The sequence below is a fragment of the Sorex fumeus genome, unplaced genomic scaffold (genome assembly GCF_029834395.1).
Source record: "Sorex fumeus unplaced genomic scaffold, SorFum_2.1 ptg000008l, whole genome shotgun sequence".
NCBI classification, from domain to species: Eukaryota; Metazoa; Chordata; class Mammalia; order Eulipotyphla; family Soricidae; genus Sorex; species Sorex fumeus.
Window position 1 is genome coordinate 80,990,289 of NW_026606065.1, and position 16,501 is coordinate 81,006,789.

General features: G+C 36.2%; 1 protein-coding gene across 7 annotated transcripts in view; it reads right to left on the reverse strand.

Moving 5' to 3' along the window:
* RCBTB2 (RCC1 and BTB domain containing protein 2) overlaps positions 1 to 16,501 on the reverse strand; it is a 49,983-nt gene that overhangs the window by 18,720 nt on the left and 14,762 nt on the right. For 5 of the 7 annotated variants that reach the window (XM_056109635.1, XM_056109624.1, XM_056109628.1 and 2 more), the window contains 7 exons: positions 15,829 to 15,892; positions 11,556 to 11,711; positions 11,182 to 11,332; positions 7,841 to 8,007; positions 6,789 to 6,947; positions 6,547 to 6,654; positions 4,672 to 4,814 (listed from right to left, as the gene is read on the reverse strand). In XM_056109635.1, the coding sequence (XP_055965610.1) occupies positions 4,672 to 4,814; positions 6,547 to 6,654; positions 6,789 to 6,947; positions 7,841 to 8,007; positions 11,182 to 11,332; positions 11,556 to 11,711; positions 15,829 to 15,870 (926 nt within the window). In that variant the 5' untranslated portion in view covers positions 15,871 to 15,892. The remainder of the gene's footprint in view (positions 1 to 4,671; positions 4,815 to 6,546; positions 6,655 to 6,788; positions 6,948 to 7,840; positions 8,008 to 11,181; positions 11,333 to 11,555; positions 11,712 to 15,828; positions 15,893 to 16,501) is intronic. The other 2 variants (XM_056109651.1, XM_056109647.1) reach the window with 1 other exon arrangement.

The window sequence follows — 16,501 nt, forward strand, 5'->3', positions numbered from 1 at the left end:
AGATAAAATGTCCACATCATGTGGCCAAGGAAGAATTGGAGTGACCTTTTCTATCAGAGGAAAGAGAGGTGGTGCCAAAACGGTGCCAAGAAAATGAATCTTAAGAAACAACAGTGTGGCAGTGTAGAGAGAGGGGAACATAGGGCTGGTGTGAGGGAACAGTGGGCTGCCCAACCTGCAGATACTGCTTTAGTTACAAAGCAATCTGGTAGTTGTCTGTAGAAAGGGGAAGGAGGTTAAAAGACTTCACCAAAGATTGCATTCATCTGGGGGATATAAAGTAACAAAATATGAGATTAATACCCAACAATAGCTGAGATCAGCACCAGGAGGATTACTCCATAACTTAGAGGCCAGCCGGGTATTCTAGGGGAAAGGGCAGTTCAGATAGAGAAGGGAGCACCAAATAAAGGATGTTTGGAGGATCCTCCCAGGAGGGGAGATGCATGTCGGAAGTAGACTATGGACTGAACATGTTTGCCACTCAATGCCTCTTTTGCAGACCACAACACCCAAAAGGAGAGAGAGAACACAGGGGATTGCCCTGCCACAGAGACGGGGGGGATGGGGGGATGGGGGTGGGAGGGATATTATCCATGGTGGTGGAAAATGGGCACTGGTGGAGGGATGGGTATCTGATCATTGTATAATCAAACCCAAGCACAAAAAATTGTAAATCTACAACTGTACCTCATGGTGTTTCACTAATAAAAAAAATAGAAAATAAATTAAGAAATTAAAAAAATTTAAAAAAATAAAAGACTTCACCAATGTTTAGATAAACTTTACTTAATGCTTTTATTTTCAGATTTATGAACCTCCATAATGACCTGCTGCAAGATAAGGGTTTTTTTTTTATTTCTTTTTAACGACTTTTAATATTCAATTAAAATGAGCCTTCCTTTCTTCCAGAATGTTCTATCTGTGTAAATATAACTGGAATATAATAATGCCCTTCAAAGCTAAACTACCTACTATCAAAAAAATGTAATTCTTTTATTATTAATTAATTTTTAATTGAATTACTGTGAAATACAGTTACAAGGCTTTCATGATCGGGAATCAGTCATACAATGTTCCAAGACCCATTCCTTCACTAGTGTCTATTTCCCACCACCAATGTCTTCTGTATTCCTCCTGCCATCCCTCCCCTGCGACCCTCAGTTTTTTCTTTCTTCTTTCTTCTTCTTTTCTTCCTCTCTCTCTTTCTCTCTCTCTCATTTTGGGTCTTATGTTTTGCAATACAGATACTGAGAGGCCATCATGTTTGGTCCTTTACCCACTTTCATCAAATTCTTACATTTACTTCTGAAAGGCTTATTATTCATCTTCACAAGAAGGAGCAGTCTTTGCAGGAATGCAGCTGCCCAGCAAAGGGCTAGAATGGGTAGAGCAAATGGGTGAGGCTGGGTAATGCTGGGTGCAAGCTGACCTCCCCTGAGGACAGCTTTGTGAAGTTTTCCTGGAGCACCGAGCACCTTTTGGGAAGTCAGAGGTGAGGTACAAGCTTGGCTGACCGCAGAAGCTACTACAGGAACAAGACTGAAGAAAGTTTAGAGGAAACCTTCAGGTCTAGACTTGGGACCCACACTACTGCCAAGGCACCCTGACTTTGCCTAAGGTCATAAATACTTCATTCTGATTCATACCAGAAAGCAACTTTTTCAATTCAGATTTTACAGGTTTACATGCAACAGCCTATGAGTACAAACCGAGCTAACTTTTGCTATCAAGATGTCTGGCATATTTCACATTTATCTCGTAGTCATTCTTAATGGGACAATTCCCTGAATATTCATGATGAGAAGATTTTGGGTTATCTCAACAAGATGATCCACAACTGCAAAGCGTAATGACTCTTTAGTAATAGTAATTAAAAAGCAAAGTGAGAATGAATGGGAAACAACATGAAGAGTTTTGGAAAAGGGTAATTTGGGAGAGCAAATAATAGTGAGGAAATGATTAAAAATTTTAAAAAGATCCAGAACTGTAATTCTCAAACTGGTTTTGTATAAGAACAATATACTAACAATTAACTCAATAAGTCATAAAACTTGCAAAAATTCACAGTAAGGTCAGTTTCAAATCAATTAAACTTGAAATATGCTTTTATGGAACTTAAAGTACAAAGACAGAAATGCTGGTTAAGTAAAAGTTTGATGCTTTAGAAATATGGAGAATGGCTCAGTTAGAGAAAAAAAATAATTTTAATTATTAAAATTGCTTTAATGTGAACCTAAGCTTCATAACATTCTTCATCAATAATATGGATGAAGATATTGGAAAATATTGTAAAAGACTCTCCTTGAGTGGTTATTTCAGCAAACAGTCCAACATGGGCTTAGTTTTAGTCTGCTTCTTAAAGAAATAAACCAAAACCTGAAGATCCACCCCACCCCTAATTCAATTCTGCTGTTTCTAATTAGTCACACTTCCCTGTGAAAGGACAGGAGTCAGAAGTGAGTTCCTGAAGGACCAGTCATTACAAATCTGCAAGATTTCTGTCATTAAAATGGGTGTGAGGTGCAAAACAAGCCCTAGCAGACTGATAAATTTCTCCTTTATGATATTTATATGATCCAGGACCTGCAACCTCAGAAATTACCGTGTGAAATTCAAGAATGGAAGACTGACAAAAAATAGGAGTATCTCACTGAAAACATTTCTCCATGTGTTTTTCATGGACAACACTAAGTGCATAAATGTGTAGTTATTTCCATTTCTTAACATACACACATCAAAAAGTTTTCATAGCTTAGCCTCTTTTGGTTTTATTTTATTTTTGTTTGTTTTTGTTTTGAGGTCACACCCCGAGGTGTTCAGGGCTTACTCCTGGTTTGCACCCAGGAACCACTAATGGTTTGTTTTCGGGGAGTATATTAGGTGGTAGGGGTTAAACCCAGTTCAGCTGCATGAAAGGGAAACACCCTTCCTCCTGCACTATGGTTCCAGCCCCCCCCCTTTTTTGTTTTAAGTAAAAAGTAAAGTAAAGGCCCTCCCGTTGATCATCGATTTGCTCGAGCGGGCCCAGTAACGTCTCCATTGGAGACTTTGTTGTTACTGTGTTTGGCATATCGAATATGTCACGGGTAGCTTGCCAGGCTCTGCCGTGCGGGCGAGATACTCTCAGTAGCTTGCCGGGCTCTCCGAGAGGGGCAGAGGAATCAAACTCGGGTCGGCCATGTTGGCTGCATGCAAGGCAAACGCCCTACCGCTGTGCTATCGTTAAAATTATTATTTTTTTCTCAAAAGAAAAGCAGTAGCTAATTGTAAGTACTAAGTAAGGAACCGGATTATCTTTCACATACTAACAAGTAGAAGCAAGTTCTGTGAGCTAATTTGCTGTTGTTATGTTGCAGCATTATAAACTAGTAAAGTGTCATACAAATTACGTTTATATTGATACCTTTATGGATACTTTATCACTTCTTTGTTGTTTAATCTAAAGTCTAAGTGTGCCCACTAAGCAGATTTGCTGGTCTGCAGCAATTCTGTGACTATCCTAAGTCTTAAGACTGTTCCCTTCCCTCTGAGTAGCTCTGAATTACCTCTGGAAGAATTGCGGAGCGCACACCTCCTGACCCCCGTGTCTGTCCTACCCATCCTTCCCAAATCCTTAAGAAGTCCAGGGCCTTAGTCTAAAATTTTGGAAAAAATAAAAATAGGGTTACTTAAGCCTATTTAGCATAAAATTGACACGGTTTATAACACTCAAGTGAAAAACAAGAGTTGAAAAATGACAAACGGCATCTTCACTTTCACTGATAAATATTCTAACATAAAAATACAGAAGAATCACATATAAATGCAAGATAATCTACTTATACAAAAGAAATAGGGGCTGGAGCAATAATCCCAAGGCTTTTGCCTTGTGCATGGCTGACCTGAGTGAGATCCCTGGACCCCATTTGGTTCCTGGGGCCTCATTAGTAGTGAGTCCTGAACACAGAGTCAAGAGTAGGCTCTAAGCACCACTGGGTAGCCCAAAAACCCTCCAAAAAAGAAAATATAATAAAATTGGTATTGTTTCACACTATGCATCAAGATATAAAGGGAGAAAGGACTGTGCTAGACCATGACAGAAATTCAAAATATCATTAAAAAGATTTGAAAAAGTTCTGGTTATCCTCCTTATAATCAGATATCATAATTAAGTACATTTAGGTGATAATCTTAGTTGAATCTAACTGTATTACACTTCTTCTTATTAGTAATATTTCAGGAATCGAAATAAAGAAACAACTTGATCCTTTTCAATTGCAAATATTTAAGGAGCTGAGTGTATAATTTTAAACTTCATTCTAGACCCATTAATTTTCCAACTACAGAAATAGACCTCAACTGTTATCAGCTTTTCTTAATAATATAAAGTATTAAGCAAAGATAAGGCATGAGAAAGGTAATCTGTGAGGGATAAAAACATAGAAAACTATTAGAAGTTTAGTCATCATAGTTTGAGTAGAGTTGTTTTGGAGGTACAAATGAAATCCTGGCAAGAAAAAATAAAAAATAAAACAATCAGCCTCCCCAACAATCCAAAATCATGTCTAAAAAAGAATAACTGTCTGCTAAAAATATTCTAATATAGCTATAATTTTCTCACAATTCTATATTGTCTTTAAGTTTAATCACTAGAGAAAATGTGAGCTCTTTTGAGAATACACATATTACCTGTCCTTTTCCACCACAACAGGAGTAGGATAGGACTGGTTGCTTTTATTGCCAGTGCCCAGCTGGCCATAAGAGTTTGCACCCCATGCATATACCTGACCATCATCTGTCAGTACCAAGGTATGTGCATAGCCACAGGCAACCTGGAAAGAGAAATACCATATGCACTCAGTTCTATAAATTGAAGGAAGTATGCTTTTAACAAGACAGGTTAAGAGTTACAGATTTTAAAAAAATACAAGACACGGAAAGGCAACCCACCCAAAGATGCATACATTAGATAAATAATAAGTTTTAGGTTTCATGTGTGATCAAAATTACATTATGATCAGCACGGGTTCTTTAGTGACATAATTCGGTTATTCTATGTTTCAATGACATTTATTATAAGAGAGAAAACATATATTTTAAAGTGTATTTTATTTATTTATTGTATTGAACATCGTGAGATAGTTGCAAGCTTTCATGTTTGTGTATTTTATTTTAAGGTAAAATAAGTTCAATATAGGAAAATGTAGAAAATATAAAAAATGATCTCAAGATCAAATGAAGAGGTTTTTGCATGGCAAAAGAAACCTGGACTAAAATTAAAAGACACCTCACTGAGAAAAAAAATATGTGCAGAGCAAACATCAGATAAAAGGCTAATATATATATATGTGTGTGTGTGTGTGTATATATATAAAACACAAAGCTCAACAACAAAAAAAATAGTAACTCCATACAAAATGGGGAGATCAGATGAACAAACATCTCCCCAAATAAAACATATGGATGACCAATAGGTATATGAAAAGTGTTCATCATCTTTTATTATGAGGAAATACAAACCAAAACAGCAATAAGATATCATCTCATACCAGTGTTAATGGTGTATATAAAAAGGACCAGAAACAACTGTTGTTGGCAGAATGTGGTAAAAAAGGATCGCTCATTCATTGTTGGTGAGTATGCTGTCTGCTCAGCCTCTATGAAAAACAGTATAGGGACATCTCAAAAAACAAATCAGAGCTTCTATAAGACATGCAATTCCACTTCGTGATATCATTCCCAAAAACACTAATTTGAAAAAATACATGCAAACCTAGGTTCACTGCTAGGTACAATAGCCAGGATATGGAAAGAACCCAAATGTCCAAAGATATATGAGCAAATAAAGTTGTGCTAAATATACACGATGGACTATTATGGATGGACTATTATGCAGCTATAAAGAGATGAAATCTTTCAGTATACCTAACGTGACCAGAAGGGTATCATATTAAGTGAAATAAATCAGAGGGAAAAGAACAAATATGGGATGATCTCACTCGTCTGTGGTACGTAGAGAAACATAGGAAGAAACAGTACTAAATGATGACAAACTCTTGGCCTCTTATTACAGAACTGAGATTACTAAGCAGAGGACATGGGGTATAAGAAAGAAGCAGATTAGAAATGATATAAGGACAGCGGTGAAGGGTATTGGGCATGGTAGTGGTGGTGAGGTGTGTTACTCTGTACATCAAAACAGTACAAATTAATACTAGTTCAACCATGGTTACCTAAACTAAAAAAAAAATTTGAAAGATAGTTCTCTGAAAGAATTACAGTTCAAAGAGTATAAATATTTCAAGGCGCTTAATACATAATATTAAGTGTCATAACATAAGACTGCAATAATTTGCATTCTAATATCTATACCTTAGAATATCCTACGACTACAAATTTTCTGATGAACATCCATAAATCTCAATTCCAAGAAATACAGTGCTAACCTCTATATTAGCAAAGTTCTCCAAGAGCTAAAATTTTCATCCTACTAAAACAATTAATGTTCAGTACTTTATTGTCTTCGTTAAAAACTGGGCACACACGAACAAGTAGTGTACATACCCGCTGCACGCGAATGCCTTGCAAAGCTGCTATTCTACAGGGTGTTGGCTGGTTACCACTACTGCCAAGTCCGAGCTGCCCGTTTCCATTGTAACCCCAGACAAAGACCTGAAGGAAATGAGAGATACTGTGTGCATGACAGAGTGATATCAAATGATCTGTTGTAGGAAATATAGCGTGTTGATATGACATTGATGGGGCAAATCATTTTCCTTAAACAACATGTGAAATCATTTTCTTACCTCACCAGAGTCCACCACAGCCATTGAGCACATCTGCCCACATGCTATGTTCACAACTACTTTATTCTGTAAGCAACCAGTGACTCTTCTAGGAATCGGCTGATTAGCTGTTGATCCAGATCCTACCTGTCCAGAGTTATTATAACCCCAGGCAAATACCTATTTGAAAAGAAAGTTAAATAAATAGGGCATACTAATGTATAAAACATCTCAATTGGATACTAACATACTTATGGTGCCTCAACTTTGCTCTTCCAGACACTTGATACCCACAAATTCTCACAAAACATGAAAAAAAGCTTCTGTAAAATTCATTCTCACAGAATGTATTACTTTGTGAAACTGAGTTATGAGGGCTAACTACATAAACAGTAATAGCTGGGGCTGGAGAAATAATGCCCTACACACAGCCAACCAATGTTTGTTCATTAGCATCCCATGAAGTCCCTTGAGCACTGCCAGGAGTAACAACTGAGTGCAGAGAGAAGAGTTACCCCTGAGTATCATTGGATATGTCCCCAACACCTGCTCCTCCCACCACCAAAAAAATGGTAAGTTATTAGAAATTATCACATAACATTTATAAAAATATCTACTTTACTTAAGTCCTATTTTACAGCTTTGGGGAGATATTCTATTTTCAAACATGCCTCTTTGATATAGGGATATAGAAAGAAGAGTAAATTTTTGGGAGCGGATAGTGGGTTTGGACCACATTCCTTGGTGCTTAAAATGGTTCCGGGTTCTGTGCTCAGGAGCACTGGTAGTGCTCAGGGGACCATATGCAGTGTCAAAGAGCAAACAAGGGTTGGCTACATTATAAGGCAAGTGCGTTAACCTCTGTGGAAGGTATATTTATGTTTTATAGTTATCAAAATCCTTACTACAGAAAATGGAACTTCACAATATGAATACTATGTGTACAAATTACTAACAAGGATAAGGATGAATTTGAGCTTCAACCAGGATGGTGATGATTTTTATCAAATGATCATATTTCTGGCACTATTATTAATATTAAAATTAGTGGGATTTATCCTGGATATTCTCACCTCTCCATCAGATGTTAGCACCAGAGAATGGTAAGATCCACAAGCAACTTCAATGACTTGCTTATTTGACAAGTTAGTAGAGATATGACAGGGAATTAAAACATGGTTAGTTGTTCCAATGCCCAACTGGCTGTAAGCATTATGACCCCAGGTAAAGACTTCTCCTTCTGAAAACAAGAAGAAACATAACCAGCTTTTTAAATTTGTACTTCCTTATATGAAAATATATATTGCACACTTCCTAATATTCTAGTGTGAAAGTCAATCCACTTCCCCTTGATCAGTTCTATAATTCCCTAATTCACTTTCTCTAATTTTATAAAAAAAATACATTTGAGAGTATAAATCACATTCTTCTTCAAAGCAATAAGATATTATAATAGACACAGTTATAACAACTAGATAAGATGTTTTTAAGAAAGAAATAGGTGCAAGGCTGGTAAGGTTAAGTAAAAAACATTAGACTGAATATAAAAAGACTATAAGGTCATTCAACTTCTCTGTGTCTTAATTTCCTTATGTATGTATGTAATACATCACTAAATCAATTAATTATTTTTATTACCATAGAGTAGAATGCACATTCAAAAAGTTCATAAAACATATTTTCAGTAGTTTTATAAAGTTATAAAGCACAGTCATATATTACTAGCTATGTAATAAAATGTAACCTCATGATCACCCCCAAATTTCTCAAATATGCGCATTGAATAAAAGAATTAAATTCGCCATGCTTTTAAACTTCAAACGGTATCCCACATATATACTCAAAGTATATAAATATATACTCAATTTACAACTAAATTGTATCAGTGCTACATTCAAGTGCATTTCTTCTGCTCTATCTTCCATTTTACTAAATTTTTCATTGACTGCTGTGGAACTTGTCATTGAGTTTTTTCATTTTGATAATTATATTATTTGGTTCTTTCCCACTATTTTATGATCTCTGCAGGTTCTTTCTTTTATTTATTCATATCTGCCTTGTAGTTGATACCTGATAATCCTAATACCTTATAATTACATAGACAGATTTTGCTGTCTTGTTTGCTGATCCTCATTAATGTGCCCATTTCCCTTCCATACCTTCTTATCTTTGACTATCTACCGCTAACTGTCATTGAAAAATTAACAGAGAATAATGCATTTTACTCTAAGAAAGGACATGAATTAACTTCTATCATATCCTTAGGACACTTAAAGAACTCTAACAAACTTAAAGCTTGAGATTTCTTTGGATCTCCTGGTCTGTTATGAATTGGGATAGAGCCAGGATTTAAACACAGGAACAGGTTGTCTTTCTTTCCATTTATTGAATTAGTTACTTATGTAAGATGGTTACAATAGTGGTAAAGCTTATGATACTAATGGACAAAGTCACTGAACCCCCACTACCAGAAAAGTTTCCACAACTCCCAATCCCCTTGTCACATCCAGTCTGGTCTTTCTCCTCCCTACCCCACCCCCATCCTTCTATTTCTTTCTTTCTTTCTTCTTTCTACTTTGCTCTCAGTCAAGGGATTTTTTCAGTTCAATCCCTTAGAGCTGGAAGAACTGGCTCCTTCTTGCCGTGAGAATAGTCCTTTCTGGTCTAAGTCTAATGTGTGAAGTCTTTGACTTAAAATCCTCTCACCCACTCATTACATCAAACCACAATTCAGTTTAAGTAGATAAATATACTTTTAAGGGAAAAACTGACTTCAAGTTCCTTTCTAACTTTATTCACATTTCCCCTATTTATGGCCTGGTTAATTCCTTTCTACCATCTCAGTGCTTTGCTACATTTCTCAATAAAAGTTTTAAATAGTTTATTTAGATTTTTTTTGTTGTTTTCAGTGAAAGTAGTCTGCTCATATTGACAACTGAAAATTCATAATATTTAAATATGAAATAAATTATTTTTAAAAGTATAAATTTTATTTAAGAGAACTGATAAAATAAATGCCCAGCTAAGAAAAATCCTGAGATATGTTTTAAATATGTTTTAATATTTTTTCTCTTTTCAGACATATAATTAGCAAATATTTTCTCCTATTTGTTTGCGTGTATTATATTTTCACTGTCCTTTTTTTTTTATTTATTTACTGAATCACTGTGGGAAAGTTACAAAGCTTTCAGGTTTAAGACTCAGTCATGCAATGATCACCTTTCCCTTCACCAGTTACTTATTTTTCACCACCGAAAAACCCAAATACCCCCCTCCCACCTCTCCCAATGCCTGTGAGGAAGATGAACTCTACTTAACTCTCTATCTACTTTGATTACATTCATTATTTCGACAAAAGATGCACCATTATTGTTTAGAGTTTACACCCAACAATCAGAACTGCTGAAAAGGCATTGTGAAATAATTTGTTTTCTACATCTGGTTATGAGAAACACATGATGCCGCACAGCTGCAATAGCGGCTGTGCAATTTTGGATTTCTGATATTTTATTATTAAGTCTAGAGGGATTTCTGCCAAGAGCCAAATAATTACAAGATTGGTTTCTGTGGCTCTGGAGCCATGGCTGTGCCGGAGAGCCACTCATGAGGGGCAACATGTGACCTCGGTAGGGCTTGAAGGACGAGCCGGGAACACCCCCCTTCCCATGAGGTTGCAGTTGCCCCATCACCACCGGCTCATACCTGGCTTTCCAAAAAGCTCCAAGGCGGCTGCCATCTTGCTTCCCAGGGGGAAAGAGGCGGAAGGGAGAGACACCCCTTCCCTCCCGGGGAGGCATGGTACCATGGATTTAGGCACAGTCCATTCACTTTTCTGCTGCAAGCTGCCGGGCTCTGCATTAAGTCCTTGTGCCTCTGGAGCCATGGCCTTGCCGGAGAGCCCCTCATGGGGGGCAACTTGTGACCTCTGTTTTAATATGTTTAAAATAAGTTTTAAATATGTTTTAATTAGCCTGAATGTTTGAGATAGCCAGAACAGCATTTACTTCCATATTCTAATTATTGCCCTCAGCATTAAATATTAAATACAAGAATCCCAGAAGGCAAAGGAAGGGAATCTTGGAATCCAGCTTTAATTTCTCAGCTCATAGTGAGGAATTTCAAGTTCAAAAGGTCTATAGTGAATTTGGTGTTCTAATGCAAACTAATTACACTTACAAGGGATAAACCAAAGCTGTTTACTGGGTTGAAAGCATTGCTATTCATACATCTAAAATGCTGACAATTGCTAGATTCCATCTGCTACATGCTCTTATGTCCATGTTTTGTGTTATTTAAGGTCAAGTTAACAAGCCAATGTTGAGTCTCTTACCCATACCAAAAAGAATGTTCTCGATTTAGAGGGTGAATCTAGTCTTGCTTCTTAAGGCAAAGGCTACTTTGTGTTTCTGCTTACCTGTTGTTGCAAGTACAACATGTGGACCACTCCCATAGCTGAGGGAAGCTATCTTTTTGCCACTTAAAGAATCTAGTCTTCGAGGTTCAATGGTGCTCTGGACATCACCTAACCCCAAACAGCCACAGCAATTTGTGCCAAGCACAAAAATCTGTGGGAAAAACCACTATTAGTTCAAGCTGTTCTGTTTCTACAATTATATGCAAATAGGCACAGTCTTCTTAAAGCAAAATAACTGCCGCATTTATATAATAATCTTTCTGTTCTCTATCACACACACACACACAAACACACACACACAATTTTCCCCAGGATCTTCAATTTAGAGCAAATCCATTACTGAAAATACATGTAAAATATTTTTTACAAATTACCTCATCATTTGTTGTAGTATATAAAACTTCATTGCCTGCACTGCCAAAGACACAAGCCTGACGAATTAACTGTAGCTCTTCCTCAGAACAAAGAGAGAAAATTGGCCACTTTCCCACATCTAACATCTTCAAAGATGACAAAGTAGCCTTCACTGACTAAAAAGAGGAAAAAAAAAGTTAAATTAAAAAGGGATTATTCATAAAAACTCTGGAGTTTTTCCTCTTTTATTCTGTAGAGGAGTTATTGCAGGTTTGAGGAATAAGCTGTATCTATTTTTGAGAGGCCTCTCAAAGACCAACTGCTTAAGGATGGAATAGATCTCACTGATTAATCTTCCTCAGGGAAATAGGAATCATCCAAGGCTGAACTTTAGGGAGCCGTGTATGGGCTACGCTATAAATATTGCTCTGAAAACTAGCTCAAAGCAGGAAGGAGAGGAGGGGCGGAGGGAGAGAAAGAGAAAAACTATTTATTTCATCTAATATCTCATGTCTTCACTAAAGAAATTATTTTAAAAAGATCACCAAACACTAAAGAAATAGTCTAGAAGTTTCTGCCAATGGGTCAATTTACACTTTCAGTTGACAAGTTAGTGGGTTCCCTCACCATGGGAACATTTAAGATTGTGGACTAGTCAGAAGAAAATCTCATTGTGTGCATACAGGTTTGTTAGAGCTGCGATAGCAAAGCAGCATAAACTAAATTGCTTGACAACAAAAAATAATTTTCACATAGTGTGAAACAGAAAGTTAAAATTGAACCTTAAAGGATTGGTTATTTTGTCTTCTTCTGAGGGCAGTGAAGGAAAGGTTTGTTCCAGGTCCTTTATTTGGATCATAAGTGGTTGTCTTCTGTGCCTCTATATTATCCTCCCGCTGTAAGTATATATCTTTGTGTCCAAATTTTTCCTTCTTGTAAAGTCCTCAGGCATTCTGGGCTACCCTCCAGAATGACTTTGACTAAATTAAATTCTATCTACAATGATCCCATTTCCAATTAAATACAAAGGTGTTTTAGCCCATTCCAAGATGCTATAACAAAATACTATAGACTATGGTGACTTAAAAACAACAGATGCTCTTTATAACACATTAATCCTAATCATGAGGGTTTCTACCATCACGACTTAGGTTACTTGAGACACAACTGAGCCCGTCATAAAGAGCATACATAAGATCATGAGCATCTGCTTTAAATGTGGATACAACAGAGGTGCTGTAAAGAGAGATTTTATATATTAGCTGTATTAAAATATTTTTACTTTGGCACTATTTAACTTTCAAGAACTGAGATATACAAGAAGCAAATAAACCTATCAAATGGCATCTCTGGCCATTTTTCTCATTAACCCTATTTGTGTTGAAGGAACAATGGACTTTCTAAGACCCATTTTTCCCATCAGCAATTAAGTGACACAGGAATAAGTTCTGGTAGAGAGCTGATTAAACTAACTACCCATTTTTCACACAAGAAAGGCTATATGTCCACTCCATCCTAGGAGTTGGCTAAAGATATGGTACACATTGATTATGCAGTCTGAGGACAGAGGAGATGAAGTATTCCAAATGAATCAGTGATGCAAGAAAAAAAGAGATAAAAATCCTTTCCTCTATCCTTTCTTGTATGAAACCCTCAATATACTGGATTTTACCCAAGACAGGAGAGCTGCAAATCACTTTTGGCATACAATAATTCAAGTGCTTTTATCACTGGAAGCACCTTCAAAACAGAAACAGCTTCATCAAAGTTAAATCTGGGCACCAGTATCAAGTTCAAGTTGAAGATAAATTTAACTGTAATACTATATAGACACACAGTAAAGAAAGCCATGTGATAGTGGAGGCAGGTCTTGTAGTTACGCAGCTATAAGTCCTGAAGCACCAAGGGCCACTGGGAGTTAGTGTCAGAAGCCAGGAAAAAACAAGGAAGAATGTTGCCCGAGCCTGGAAGGAGCATGGCCCTACTAAAACCTTGATTTCATACTTTTAACCTCTAGAACTGTCAGGAAAGAAACTTCTGTTCTTTAATCCATTCAGTGTGTGGTGGTTAACAGGGTATCCCTTTGAAAAGTACACTGAGGCTGAGCATCTTGCTACTACTAATAGTATCACCTTAGGTTAGTGGCAGAGCCTAACCAGGGTGAGATCCTGCCCCTTAGACCTCACCATGCCACTTGAATTACGAAGTCCAAGCCTGAGAATTTTTAGGGCCACACTCAAGGACACTATAAAACTAAAGACATCTCATTGTCTTAACTTTTAGACTAAGCTATTTTAGATTGTTCACTTCCTCCTGTAGGGGACCTTCATAGAGAACTTATGACTTAATTTATAAAACACACTTGTTCATAATTGTGATGTGAATATTTAATATAAAACTCTAAAATTACAGAATAAAAATATACTCTTTTGTGCAGCATACACATGAGTATATATAACTATATACATTGTACATACCATATATATAACACCTTGCATATATATATGTACTTGTGTATGTATATATATATTCATATCTGTATTAAAAGTGTGAATGAATGAAGATTCACACACAGTAACCTTTAGGAGCCTGAATCACATCTCAGTTACCCTGGTGACAGTAGCTGTCTCTACAGAGGGCACCCAACCACCTCTGTTCACAAAAGTTAAGAAAGGAACTAAGTGAGCAAAAGCCAAAGCCATGGGGGTAGTAGGAAAATTTATATTGGAAACACAAGGGCTATTAGGGAGTGAAGACTTAATACTACTATGTCGCTGTATAAATAAAATTCACACCCTAGTTTGGTGCAGACAACTCTCCAAGTTGCACATACCCTACTGTGGATAAAAACCCCTAGCCAACATTTCTTTAATACTCTGTTGCCATTTAGTCTACCTCCCCTGTTTATTGAATTGATAATGCAAAACAGTGAAAATTTACTATCAGCTCAAAGAAAACACAAAGAAATATATTTATTTGTGTGCTATCAGTATAACTCTTTATCTCCAACAATATTAAGAATGAGAGTATAATAATCTACTTAACTACAATTACTAAATTGCTAGAGTTCAATCTGCAGTCATACATTTGTTCAAGTATGTGGTGGGCCATATTCTATGCTTTATACAATGTAGAAGGTACAGTGCTTGCTTTGTATGTGGCCAACCAGTGTTCAATTCCCAGCATTCCAAATGGTTCCCTGGGGCCCTCCAGGAGTAATTCCTTATGCAGGGCCAGGAACACTGCTGGGTGTGAAAAAAAAGTACAAAATGTGGAAATATAATTAAAAATTACATATTGAGCATGAGTAGGCCCCCCAAAAAATTCCTTGAAAAATCTCACCATGACCTTGCTTTTTAAAGGATCTCCTGGCAAAATAATCCTTTCTTTGGATAATAAACAATCTTACTGCTAATTAGGTTTTAGGATGTTTTTATTGTACAAATCTATTCTCTGGAAACATTAGGCATTTTTCCCTATTAACATTTTGTAGAACTCCCAAGTTTTATAGCCATTGCACACTGCATTAAGGCTTTCCGATATAACTTCACAAACACTTCAAGTCATCACATGGTATCTATAGAGTTCAGTGTCAGAAACTTTGGTAAGAACATTATGTTGGACTTTGTATAAATATTTACATCTTTTATTGCATCTTGACTATATTATAATCCCAAAGAGTACAAACCAAAAAAACCAAAAATTAATAATGGCAATAATTGGTAGAAGACTGATGTTTTGCAAAGAAAGTTAACACAAAATGGGAATCAAAGTGCATGAAACTTTTAACATCAATTGGACACTGATAGGACTTCAGCTGATATAATGTCTATATATAAAATGAAAAATAAATATAAAAACACCTTGGATCTATGATGAATTAGATTACATGATGAATTGAAATTTCATCTCAGATGAACCAAAACATGTTATGTAAGATTAACTATTTATAATTCTTCAACATTTCTGTGAATGGAGTAAACACTGTTCAGTTCTGCTTCTTTTGAAGGCCAGCATTGTCTGAAAATAGGGGATAGCCAGTGTTCCTTGTAAAGCTCAAAGATTTCTGGAAATCTTTCATCTAGTACAATATTCATAGTTCTCTCCTAAACCCTTTTGTGCTCTACAGTAATTGGTCCGCACCCTAATTATTGATCTGAATCCTAGTCACTATTCTGTGAGCTCCTGTGATCATAGATAAATCTCACTGATCTTCCTATCAGATGACCAATAAATGTTTGATGAAGTACGTTTCATGCTACAGAAATACATGCTCCAAGAGGTTTTTCTAACCTTGCCACTTTCGCCATAGAAAAGGGGAAGCTCTTCTTCCATATGGACTCAGTCCTTGCAGTTCCTGAGGAAAAAAGCATGTGGTAAAATCAAGCTCTCACATATCCAATGAAACTAGGCATATTTAAATTAATTTACTTTTGGATAAAAGGACCCACCCAAAATCAAAAAGTGCATAGGTTTAATGTACCATATCATCCGCATAACATAACGTATCTTTAGGGATTCTAACTTCAAGGAAAATATAACAACCAGGAGTAGAAAAATTGAAAAGTTTCTGAACAGAAGAAACTATGAATAGACAAAAATATATATTTTTTTCAATAGAGAGACTTACTGGAAAGTAGAAGGAAAGAAAAAGAAATTCTCCAGCTGGGGAGGAATTTAGTATACGACTAAGTTAAAAAAATATATACAATTTCTTAAATAATTTTTTTTAAAAAAAACAGCTTATTGAATGGGAGAAAACATTTGCAAATCACACCTCTGATAAGATGTTAATAGCTAAAATATGAAAAAAATCATAAAACACAACAGAAAAAAGTAAATCTAATAAAACAAACTAGGCAGAAGATTTGATTAAGTATTTCTTGAAAAGGACAATCAGATGGTCAAAGGACATATAAAAAGATTCAGTTATAAGGAAAATGCGAATTAAAACTACAGTAGGGGA